The following is a 13,477-nucleotide window of genomic DNA, read 5'->3' on the forward strand; positions in this document are numbered from 1 at the left end:
TCTCACTGGTTTATGACATAAAAAGTATTAAAACCAGCAAAGTGCGCAAAGCTCGCCGTTCACACGTCCAAACCTCGCATGGCATCATGTGACTCTCATTTATCAACTTTTTGACTCTTCTTCCATCTATAAACTTTATTATTTATATTTTTAATTGTTTTAGTGTCTAAAATATAAGATTATAATGTACAAAACAACAAATGCCTGATACACTATGTATTTTGGACTTTTGGGTCAGAAAGATGAACTTTGTAAAAACTTGAGCTTTCATTTGAAATAAAACTTGCACATTGACTTTAGAGAAAATGGTACACATGTGGAAGGGTCATTATGTTCTTTCCCTCAAGCACTCACACAATTCCTTGTGTTTTTTTTTTCATTAATTGGATCTTAAGCATTAAAATTCTGTTTGGGCTTCCTGTGAAAGCCAAAAGTGAGTTTATATATTCCCTGCGACTTTCTTAAGTTTGAGTCAAACTGTTTGAGTCAAGCAGTGACATTGTAATAGCACACCCTTTCACATAACAGGGAGGCAGAGAGTCATTAAAGAAAGTTTAATAGACTCTCCTGTCTCCTTATCCATGGGAATGGGACACTGTGTGTATCTGCACCTATTTCAAACAGAAAATCCGTAGTGGGTATACCGGTATGGCTTGATACCTAAGGGGAGGGTGTGATGGGGCTGGGCTGCCCCAGTGTGTGTGTCTGTTTGGGTAAGAGAGAAGCCTTTGATATCCCCCCAGCTCTGCAGGTGTGATAGAGGAGGTCAGTTCTGCGGCATCTTAAACATGCATATGTGTAGGAAAATTACCCCCCACCCCCCCACCACTCTGGGCTCTGACAAGAGCCAACAGATGCCTAACATCATGTAAACCTACTCAAGAAAGGGAAAGCAAAAACGACACAGCCTCTCTGATGTCTTTTTTTTCCCCTATGAACTCTGTTAGGACAAGAGATAATGTGTAAACCTGTTGAACAAGCACATACATTAATAATCTCATAAAAACACCATTACACAATTGTACACACCTGCCCACAGGGCAAAAAAGTAAAGTGAGAAGCTGCATTCTGCATTTCAACCTCACTAGCCAGTTGGATACCCTACTTTGCAAGGTTTAAAAAGAGGGAAAGGCGAATAGTTAGTAATCAAATTTACCAAATGATCAAAATTCAAGAAAATTAACATCAGTTACAGAATTTATTAGTATTTGGTGTGTCCTCTCTTTGCTTTATTGGAAGCATGCTCTCAAGCTGGCAGTGACTCCACGAACCTGATAATCCATGTTATCCAGCATGATTTAAGAATGTTTCAAAGAGCATCTTGTGTGCTTCAATGGAAGCAAATCTGACCTTTTGTGCTAAGGAGGTAACATCAATGTCACAAATTTGCTGCAATATTATTTGTGACCTAGAAACAGTGGAGAATCTTAAACATTTCTTCTTCTTATATGTCATAAAAATTCTAAAGCTTTCTTTTTATATTCCAGGTTTAAATATATTACATATCTGGGATCTATAAGTTAAATAATGTACTACTTTGCCAACAAAAACTCTGTAAGAGTCTCTTTGGGTTTACTATTATTAGTTGGTCCTAATGGCTGAAAGGAAATTGAAAAGAGACAGACAGAAAGAGAGAGATAGATGGAGATTTCTGTGTCATTGGAATTTTCCTAATATGGTGTTTAATACTCCCCTAACACCATGAGCTCCGGGAGGAATTTAACATTCTCAATGACAATATCTCACCATCTAATTTGTACTAAGTTGTGACTAAATGCCATGTACAAAGTACAGGCAAATTATATATCACCTATAAACATTTGGGCAGAGCAAGAATGTAAAGGGGAGAGCAAGCATACAGACACTTCCAGCCTCTGACGTCATTCCACATAATGCTGGGAGATTGTTAATGCATCTGAATGAAGCCACTTTACCCAAAATAGTCTCAAATCTTTGATCTATACACCAAATTTCTTGTTCTCCCCTCTGATAGAGTCAGTCTGAATGCCAGAGTTGCCATCCACTGACTTGGAGAATAGCCCATTTTGCCAGTACAAGACCAACAAAGATTAGTTTTAAGTTTAAAGAGAAGAATCTGTTATATCTGGCTTTCCAAGTTACTTAAACTTAATGGAGTCTACATGTGGGTGTTACTTCAACTTTGGACAATTTCATGTCCCAGGGGGTTGATTTTTATTAAACCTCACAGATTCCATCTTTTTTCTTTTTTTTAGGGTATATGAAGGTCACATCAGCTAAACAAAGTGTGAAATAAACAAGCCATTTCAATATGTATTGTGTGAAAATGATTTATATATACACACACACACACACACACACACACATCTATATATATATATATATATATATATATATATATATATATATATTTTTTTTTTTTTTTTTTTTAAATGTTAACTGTCCAACAGATGTGGAGTCATTTCCTCCCACCAAACAATTTTGCTCCGAAAAAACTATTTATACAGTAAAGTTTAAAAAAAGTTAATGTACTTGTTAACCAAGTCGATAAAAATGTGTCAGTGAAGAGCATGCTTGAAATGAAACATGAGAAAACAAAACTTAAAAATGTCTGGATGTCATTTCATTGTATACAAAATATCAGACCATGTGGCATCAGCAAACAAATTATGCTAGATCTTTTATCAAAACTAACTTCCCTTTTGTTTCTTGCCAATTACATCAAAGCAACTGGTCTAATTTTTCTGACTAACAATTTTTTATTGATTTACATATTGAACACAGAAAAACTAAACATATCTATCTATATATATATATATATATATATATATATATATATAGAATCAACAATTAACCCCCACTATCAAATCCTCCCCCCACCCCCCCAATCCCTAACCCCACCCTGGCCCCCAACAACAGCCCAGTGGTGATACATGATTATAGACACACACTAAATAAATAAATAAATAATCACACATCCAGCAATGTCAGATATCCACCACATTTCTCCATAAACAAATTCAATTTCTCTAGACTTCTAAATGACCCTTCTTCAAAGGCCACCACTCCCCATCTCCAAGCACCACACATGAAATGAGGGCACTCCAGCCGACCTCCAACCCCTTAAAATAATCTGTCTGGCGATCATGACGCTGGTTAGGACCCAAATCTTTATGTGTCTACTCTCAACATCGATGACCGCCCCATTGCCCAGAATACAGAGTCTGGGGCAAAATGAAACTCAAGTGCCCAATACATCACACACAAGACTCTGAACCTTCAATCAAAACTCCTGGACGTTTTTTAGAATCCTAGCCCACTCTCCCTCCTCCAATACCAAGTTTAAATCTTTCTCCCATAATCTCTTGAGAGAAGTTGAAGCTCCATCCCCAGATTCTGTATTAGCAGGGAGTAATACACTGATGCCTCATGACCTTTTCCAAAAGCAGTAATCACCACTCCTAGAGTATCTGCCGCTTTAGGAGGGTGTATGCTACTCCCAAATATAGTACAGAGCAGGTAGCGCAGCTGTAAATATCTAAAGAATTATGATCTGGGAATCTCAAAATGTTGAACCAGATTTTCAAAGGATCTCAACACTCCGCTCTCATATAGGTCACCGAGTGTATTAACTTCCCTCACAATCCTCTCTGGCCAGCAGAAAGGGGACTTATTTGGGGTTAAGCCATAAGCTCGAGGCATCATTTAAATAAATGTCAGAATTAAACACTCTGGACACTTTTGTCCATACCGAGTATAAATGTGAGATAACTGGTTGTAATTTAACTTCTCCGGTTAGTTTGATAGAAAGGCTTTGCAGTGGTGAAATATGGGCAAGAACTTCCTGTTCAATACAAACCAGGGAGGAGCTCTCTCAGTTGGAAGTGACCAATGAGCCAAATGTCTGAGATCGAACGCATAATAATAAAACAAAATCTTGGGTAGGCCTAGCCCACCTTTATCAATCGGCCTATGAAATTTCCTGAAATGTAATCTGGGACGTTTCCCATTCCAAATGAAGGACTTCACTATGCTATCAATCTGCTTGAAATAAGAGAGGGGGACATCTATAGGGAGAGTCTGTAGCAAGTAGTTGAATTTTGGGATACAATTAATTTTATTAACATTAACCTTCCCCATCATCGATAAATGTAATGAAGCCCACCTGCCCACATCGCTCGAAAAACTTTTTATAAAAGGGTCAAAATCAACTCTAACAAAATCACACAAATTTGCTGGGAATAAAATACCCAAACACTTAATGCCCTGTTTGGGCCACTGAAAGGCATCTGACTGAAAAGCTGTTATCGGGCAGTTCACTTTCAGAGCCAAAGCTTCGGATTTAGACCAATTAACTCTGTATCCCGAGAACTTAGAATAGGAATTAATAATTCTGTGGAGGCAAGGCATAGATCTAGAAGGGTCAGAAACGAATAATAAAATATCATCTGCGTAAAGCAGAAAATTATGTGCCACACCTCCCGCCACCACCCCTGGAAGATCATCCTCCTTTCTTATCGTGGCTGCTAATATTTCTAGGGCAAGACAGAACAAGAATGGGGAAAGAGGGCAACCCTGCCGGGTGCCCCTATCCAGAGTGAAATAATCTGAAATTAATCAATTTGTTTGTACCACCGCTACTGGGTGTCTGTAAAGTAACTTAATCCATCCAATGAAAGTATTCCCGAACCCACATATTATCAAAATCTTAAAAAGATAATCCCATTCTACCATATCAAATGCCTTTTTGGGGTCAAGTGAGATGGCCGTGACAGGAGTCTGATCATTCGCCACTGACCACATGATATTGATGAAACGCCTAATGTTATCAGAAGAGCTGCGGCCCCAAATAAACCCCACCTGATCTGTATGTATAAGAGCTGTCATTAATTTACTTAATCGGTTAGCCAGAATTTTTGACAATATTTTTACGTCTAGCTGGATCGGTAACCCTCACATGGTGCCACGCGTCTCCTAGCAACTGGTCTCATTGACATATAAAGTCAGTTCCCCTTAAGATCACAGAGGCATCCATGGGAAATTGGACGGTAACTCTTACACTCACTTGGATCTTCGTCCTTTTTAAGAATCAGACTGATCCGGGCTTGTGTCATGGTTGGCGGAAACTTTCCATTCTTTAGTGATTCCGTATAAACTTCTAACAAAAGTTGAGCCAATTCTGTAGCATAGGATCTAAAAAATTCAGCGGCAAAACCATCTGGCCTCGGAGCCTTGCCTGTAGGCAAGGCCTTAATTACCTCGCCAAGCTCTTCCAAGGTTATCTCAGAATCAAGATAATTTTTTTGCTGAGTCGTCAGTTTAGGGAGTTCTAATGGTTCCACACAGTTTATAATATCTTCATCAGTAGACAAAGATGTGGAACTATAAAGATCAAGACAGAATTCTTTAAAAGCATTATTAATATCAATGGCTGAGGTAAATAATTCACCACCAGCAGATTTCACTGAGGAAATGGTAGAAATAGACTCTCTCTGCTTTATATATCTAGCCAAAAGCTTCCCTGCTTTGTCCCCTGACTCAAAGTATGACTGTCTTGCCCAGAATAGCCAAAACTCCACCTTCTGTGACAAAATAGTATTATATCTGTATTTCAATTGGGTCAATTTTCTGAGGCCGTCAGGCGGCATTCGGCGCTTCAGCTCTGCCTCGGCACTTTTAATATTCCCTTCCAACTCCATGAGTTCTCGTGCTTTGGATTTTTTGAAAAATGAGGCACACTGTATGATCCAACCCCTAAGAACTGCTTTAAGTGCCTCCCAAGCCATAAAAAGATTATCTTTTGAGTCCTTCAAAAGATTAAAGTCTCCTATTATATCATGAGGGGTGCCAGCGGCTTGTAATATCCCTTCAAGATCTATAAAAAAGCCCTGATCATCAACGTTAGGTACATAAATATGAGCTAAAATCAACCTTTGCCCCTGAATTTCTGCTAAAACTATAATGACTCTTCCTAATTTATCATTAATCTGTTTGAGACATTTGAATTGTAGATGTTTACTTATCAATGTAATGACTCCCCTGCTCTTACTTGAGCCAGCACTAAAGAAAACATGTCCACCCCATATCTTCCCAAATTTTTCAGCTTCCTGTGGGGAAAGATGCGTTTCTTGAAGAAACACAATATCATATTTCTTATGTTTAAGAAAAGAAATAACCTTCCTTCTTTTCATGGGGTGCCCCAACCCATTTACATTCCACGTGGAGAGAGATAATCCACTCATATTAACATTTAACATTTTGACATATTAGAAAAAATGTATTGTGTCAAAAACAAAATTATAAAGACCACATTCCAACATTAGAGCAACAAACAAAACCCGAACTTCCCCCAGAACAAAAAAAAAAAAAAACTGAAAAGAAAAACGTGCACATTAACCCTGCGCACGTCAGTGCCAACTGGCGTCCATCCCTCTAAACTCAAACAGTCCATGTACGCCTACTAGAGTTCCCACGACAACTTTGCCATCGGATTGCTCAAGTCCGTTGCTTCTATACAAATTTTGTGAGACAGAATTACACAACAGAAAATAATCTATAATACAAACTCCAGCCAATAGACGGGATAAACACAAAGACGTGTAGATTCATCCACATAACTGTTCAGAAGGTGTGTTCTTCCACAAAACAAACTCCAGCTGCTAGGCGGAACCAGCACAAAAAGAAACAAAGCAGGCGCTCAGTTTACTCAGACAGTCAAGCGAATGTTCAGTGAGTCAGTCTCACTCGGCTGTTACATGAGTGCAAAAAAATGCCCTAATCACTCCAATATTTTGCAAGAAATATTGCACAGAATAAACTCCAACCAATAGGAGGCATAAGAACAAAGAACATGCAGATTCATCCACAAACTGTCCCAAATGAGTGTTACTCTACAAAACATACTCCAGCCGCTAGGCGGAACCAGCATAAAAAGAAACAAAGAAGGCACTCAGTTCCTCGGACGAACAAGTGAATGTTCAGTGATTCAGGTCAACTCGGCTGCATAGAAAGTATCAAACAATGACCTACTCATTCCATTGACTTTATGAAGGACATAATACTATTAATAAATATTTTGCAGCCATCCTTAGTATCTATTCTCAATTTGGCCGGGAACATCAGTGCAAAAGTGACCTTCCATTGATGTAAGAGTTTCTTGCATTCCTTGAATTGATCACGTTTCTCTCTTGTCGAATTTGCAAAGTCTGGGATCAAGAAAATGTTGTGGTTCTTCCAAGAAAGCCTTCCTTTACTCCTCACCTTGCGTAACACGAGATCTTTATCGGATGATCTCAGAAATTTGGCCAGAATTGATCGGGGCCTGTCTCCCTCAGCGGATCTCGGAGCCGGAACCCTGTGCTCACTCGATTTCCAGCTTATGGCCTGTTATGTCGAGCAGACTCGGTAAGAGCTCGTCTAGGAATTTCACCATATCTCTGCCTTCTTCATTCTCAGGAATTCCAACACGTTGTTCGGACGTTGTTTCGCCGGCTACGATTCTCTAAGTCTTTGAACTTTTCCCAAATGCATTCCAAGTCTATCTTGGTCGCTAGTGGGTTAGCAACTAATTCACTCTCCAATGACTCCAGATAATCGATCCGTTTCTCGACGTCCGACCCTCGGCAGTGATCAATTGACGTATTACAGCAAGATCCTCCAAGTCAGCTTCGACCTTTGCCAGCACTGCCGACATGCTCGACAGTTGATGCTGAATCTCTCCCGCCGCACCGTCCAAACCGAGTCCCTGGTCTGCGGCCCTGTCTGGGGTATCTTTTAATCTTTTAATGTCTCTAGAGCCCGAGGATTTTGAATTCTTTGATATATTGTTCTATTTCATAGAACAGTTATGGATCAGGGTGTATAGAATCTCACCGGATTATGACATAAAAAGTATTAAAAACTAGCAAAGTGCGCAGAGCTCGCCGTTCACACGTCCAACTCTCACATGGTGCCATGCGTCTCCCAGCAACTGGTCTCATTGACATATAAAGTCAGTTCCCCTTAAGATCACACAGGCATCCAAGCAAAGTTCATCACATTAACTATGGACATGTTCCACAAAGTTTGACAACCAGAAAGTGTCCAAATACTTCATTTTGAACAATACATTTAATATTTTGTGAAATCGTTTATGCATAGTTTGTTTGTACTACATTTCTTTAAAATAAATGCCTTTTGCTTTGTATATTTTGGTATATTTTGTTATATAATGCAAAGACATTTATATATGTTTAAGTGTCCAAATACTTTTTGGGAACATCCATGCACAGAACACATATGCACACATTTGCTTGCTGAATGATGAGATCTTTCTTAAGTCCTATGCTGTAAGATATGATATATGAGCACATGTGTGCTGCCCATGAATTAATTTTGTAAGGCTGGTATGAATGGTGAGCACATGTAAGAGGACACGAGCCACAGGAGGCAACAGTGATTGACCCATCACCCCCACCAGCCACACAAAAATCCACAGACATCCAGTGAGACAGACCTACAAAAGGCTGACCACTATCTTATCTCACTGTAGCAAACAGTAGCTGAAGTCTGACAATACCACACTGAGGGTCTGATTTGTTTCACACAAAGCTCCAAATCAGGACACATTAAACAGCATGCTAAACATGGCCTCGGGCCTGTAAAACTTCAAGATCATTTACACAAGTGTCACTTAGCAGATGGAGACAGTGGGTTGCCCCATCAAAACGAGTGGGAAACAGAAGAGGTTAGAAAAAAAAAAGAGGTTGGGAGTTCAAGAGGAAACCACGATTTTGCCCCCACCGAAGGAACTAAAGTGATGTGGCTAAATGGAAAGTCAAATTACTGAGCTGCAAATTCTACCCCCCTGCTCTCGCAGACCAAGAGAAAATGATGATAATTACAATGCTCCGGATATCCCAGGCTCCAGCTGTACTAAACCTGTGGTTGCCAATCAACCAACACACTTGGTGTGGGTTGGGGGGGATTGGTCTACTGCTAACACTGGCTCCCCTACAGACTGTTTGAACACACCAGGAGACATGGATCTGGATCAGGGCTTAATCATTTAATGCATTAACAACCACTGATCCAGGGGCAGACTGGCCATAGGGAGAACCAGGACTTTTCCTGGTGGGCTGGTCACGAAAGGGGCCGAACAACCCCCAACCCCCTCAACATCTTTTGGGACAATTTTGATTTCAAATCCAGGGCCGATTTCTATTCCCAGTCCACCCCTGCACTGACCAAAAAAGAGGGCAAAATCAATAAGCTACAATGTCTCACTTGGGTTTTACACAATTCTGTAACAGCACAATCGGAACAAACAAATATAACTTGTTTTATATTTCACTGCTTTTCTTTAAAGTGACAAAGCAGCCTTTTATTTTGGTGTTTGTTTAACAGCAGTGATTCATAGGACCATTTGGCTCTGCTTTGACTGTTCTGCAGGGTGCATTGCTCTAACTTATAATTTGGAAAACATGACGACATATTCACAATATATCTTTCCTTTTGAAAGGTTATACATTACATCAAGTATTAATAGCAGACAGTAAATATTGAAGTGCTTATGAGATACATTGCAGGCTGAATAGGTGTAATATAAAGTTGTGCAATGCAGGGTTTTACTCTCCTGTCTTTGATTTCTTTGCTTTTTTGACAGACAATACCAAGTGTTAATTAAAAAATATTCACAAAACTATTATGCACATACTTACTATTAAAACACCATTATGCATAATATAAGTCATACGAGATTTTATCATTTTATATTTCTGAATTGATATGCAACTGAATCTGAATATTTTTAAGCAGGATAGATGAATCGATTCATTCGATTCAAATTATTTTTTTGTCGTTGTTTTTTTTTTTTTTTTTTTTTTCAAATTGGCCGTAATTTTAAAGATTAATAAGCTACTTTAAATGTTAGTTCTAGTTCATAATAATTTATTTTACCATTCTAATAATAATTAAACAGTGACTACATTTTATAGTAACGTCGGAAAACATAAACAGTGCCTATACGCTGAAAGCAACACGAACTCAACTTAGTGCAAACAAGTCTATTATATTCCATATAAGAAATACTTACTTTTGCGGCCAAGACACACGAACAGAGTAGAAGTGCTTGGATTGCTCCCTTCATCTTTTCAAGACGTTTTCGCGAGGCTAAAAACTCAGCGCTCATCCACAAATGTTCATAACCATAAAGCGTAGGTGGCAATATAGATGTAAAAACCTCTACAGTCACTGTTCCTTGTGTTTCGCGCACTGTTCCAAGACTTCCACTGGAACACTCCGTGAGATGAACAGCGATGTAATAGTAAATGCGGATAATCCCTGTAAGAGCTTTACATTTTACTGCATCATCTCGCCTATGCTACATTGACAGTCAAATCAACTTGTTAGTGTTGTTCCATCACTGAATTGCTCTTGTGGTCATAATCAGCTGTAGTATAAATAGCTTGAACTGAAGGGGGTGGGCATAAACCCCCACATTTTCAACACGTATTTCCTTTACACACATTGGCGCGAGCATCGGAGTGCTGTGATTGGTTAGGCTAGTGCACGATGGAGAAAAGTTGACCAAATTCAGTGATCATCATGGCATTCTTGTGGAAAGGGAAATGGGAATTCACAATGCATTTTACTGCCTCAGTCACAAAACTCAACAGTACAGCAGACCATTGTTGGACCATATATTTCTTTTCATATATATATATATATATATATATATATATATATATATATATATTTTATTTATTGGTTTTGTTTTTCATAGCTTCAACATTCCATTTTTACTCACAAAAATGTAGCATGACAGCCTAACCACAGTTGCAGCAGAAATATTAACTACAGTCACTGTTACTAAACTGTGCTTGTAAATGAATACACTGTAGGCTAGTAGTAATGGTATTTTGGCGTTCACTGTGGTAAATTACTGGTAAATTGGTATTAACATAGATTAAAACTCACATCTCAGTAAAACGTTGAGTCAGTTTGGGTCTTTGAAATAAAAGGGACACAACAATGGCGAAAATGTTTCAGATCTGAGGGATTTCTGAGTGAAGTCGTAAAACTCAGCATGGGGTCTCGAGACATCAGAGAGCAACAAATGGAGGCTTCCCTCGCATACAATGATAGCAGCTTCAAAGAGTGACAGAAGAAATGGAAATCAAAGTAGTGAAGATGAGAGTATTCAATTAATTTGCCAGCAATCGTTTTGCCTTTTTCTTTCGTTCTTGGTGTGACAGTGAATGGCTGCCACAGGGAGTCTTGATCCAAAGCAAGAATAACGGCCCCTAGAGTGCTTCTTTTTTTAAGATGTCTTATTCTTGTCCTTTCTATCTTTGCAGAGAATTTGTTAAATGTTGATCTCATAAATTATTGCTTAAGTCAGTTTTAAGATTTTGGATGTTGAAACCTCCGCTAATGTCCTGACCAAAATTCTCATGGTATCCACATTTAGCATTAATATACCGTAGTTACAGTTATTATATTACAAAATAATATGGTAACTTGGTATTGTTACTTTGTTATGCACTAATGTAATAAATAAATAAAATAAAATAAATAAGCTCTCTGTTTAGGTGCATTTTTGTGTCCATCAGTGCACTGTTCAAATGTTTTTCTATAGGCCTCTTTACACAGCTGAGTTAAAGGAATATTCCAGGTTCAATACAAGTTAAGCTCATTCGACAGCATTTGTGGCATAATGTTGATTACCACAAAAATGTATTTTGACTCATCCCTCCTTTTCTTTTAAAACAGCAAAAATGTGGGTTACAGTGAGGCACTTACAATGGAAGTCAATGGGGCCAATTTTTGGGGGTTTAAAGGCAGAAATGTGAAGCTTATCATTTTAAAGCACTTGCAGTAATTCTTCTGTTAAAACTTGTGTATTATTTGAACTGTAAAGTTGTTTGTCATTTTTACAGTCATTTTAGGGTTTGTTGACATTACATCATCATGGTAACAAAGTTGTAAAATTGGCTATAACTCTACACAGAAAAGGTTAGTTAGTGATTTTATCACACTAAAATTTATGGAGACCTTGTTGGAGTGTTTATGTCTTGTGGCAAACTTTTGAAACAGTGAGAATTTTAATGTTCAAAAACTGGACTCCATTGACTTCCATTGTAAGTGCCTCACTGTAACCCACATTTTTGCTTTTTTTAAAGAAAAGGAGGGACGAGTCGAAATGAATTTTTGTGGTAATCAATATTATGCTACAAATGCTGTCGAATGAGCTAAACTTGTATTGAACCTGGAACATTCCTTTAAGGCTGCTCTGAGCCTGCTCAAAATTCGGTGTAAAAATGCAAAGCTGCATAAATGCCAGACTAAATTATGCCTGCTCTGACCCCTCTCAGCCCTTAGCTAGTATTAAAGGTAGTTCTGCTGCTGGCATTCATAGTTACAATAGTTTTGGCTTACAATACAGTAGAGAAGTGTGCATATCCGGACGCAGAGGAAAACAATTTCAGCTTTTAAAAACGTGTCTTGAGACACCTGCGTTCACTTCTGTTTATTACACTGGGTGTGGCTTATTTAGCGCAAGAACACCTTCAGGGTGAACAGCTCCTTACACTGTTTGAGATCCAATATTTATTATTGTAAACAAATATTATTTATTTACAGTATTAACACTTAAATGCATGGGTGTTTCACCAAACATTATTACATACCTCAGGTCTTTAGCAACCCCACATACATCTATCACCAATGGATATAAAAAATGTCAAATTTCACACATTTCAAGGCAATTAGAAAATAATAGAATATATTCTGATATATTTTGATGTTTTATTTTTCATATATCAAAGAGAATATGCAACAAATCTAAAACAGGATTCATTACTTCCACACTGAAATTTCCTGAGACATAACTGACTGTCAAATGCATATTGAGCTACACATAACACATAAGCTACGCATACTGTAAGCTACACATATGTATTTTTTGTAAAAATGTAAAAAGGCACTTTTTGAGTCTAAATAGAAGCACAACTTACAGAATTCAGTGGTACACCCAAATGTCAATAGCCATATCATACTGTTCATGTGTTACACTTGCTATAGTTTACTTCCACGTTGCTTCTTTGTCAAATAGCAATGTCAAATGTAAATCAAGTCAATCAGTGAAACATCAGCGCCACCTTGAGTAACAAATAGCATGTATAATATAATATGTATGTGTACACGCATATGGAATACTGGAACACTGATTGATTGTCACCATTGTCACACAGAAAATCAACATGATAAAGTGGTCATTTGTATAAATATATTACTCATTTGTCTTGTAATAAACAAAGACATATACTGTATATCCTGTGATAGTAAACTTCTATAGATATGATAAAAATATGATTTATAGAAGCACAAAAACACTATTACACTATTATCTCAGGTCTTTAATGACCCTTCGATAATTAAGCAGATATACACAGAATGTGTATATAAACTGTATCAAATACATACAGTATGGAAAACCAAAAAAGTACAAGAAAGTACA

The 13,477-nt window shown here is 38.0% G+C and overlaps 1 protein-coding gene across 1 annotated transcript in view; it reads right to left on the bottom strand.

Annotated features, from left to right (window-relative positions):
* LOC127453434 (tumor necrosis factor receptor superfamily member 16-like) overlaps positions 1–10,387 on the bottom strand; it is a 36,530-nt gene extending 26,143 nt beyond the window's left edge. The window contains exon 1 of the mRNA XM_051719762.1: positions 10,052–10,387. Within this exon, the coding sequence (XP_051575722.1) occupies positions 10,052–10,147 (96 nt within the window). The 5' untranslated portion in view covers positions 10,148–10,387. The remainder of the gene's footprint in view (positions 1–10,051) is intronic.
* Between the last annotated feature and the right edge of the window lie 3,090 nt (positions 10,388–13,477).

The sequence above is a fragment of the Myxocyprinus asiaticus genome, chromosome 15 (assembly GCF_019703515.2).
Source record: "Myxocyprinus asiaticus isolate MX2 ecotype Aquarium Trade chromosome 15, UBuf_Myxa_2, whole genome shotgun sequence".
In the NCBI taxonomy this organism is placed as follows: domain Eukaryota; kingdom Metazoa; phylum Chordata; class Actinopteri; order Cypriniformes; family Catostomidae; genus Myxocyprinus; species Myxocyprinus asiaticus.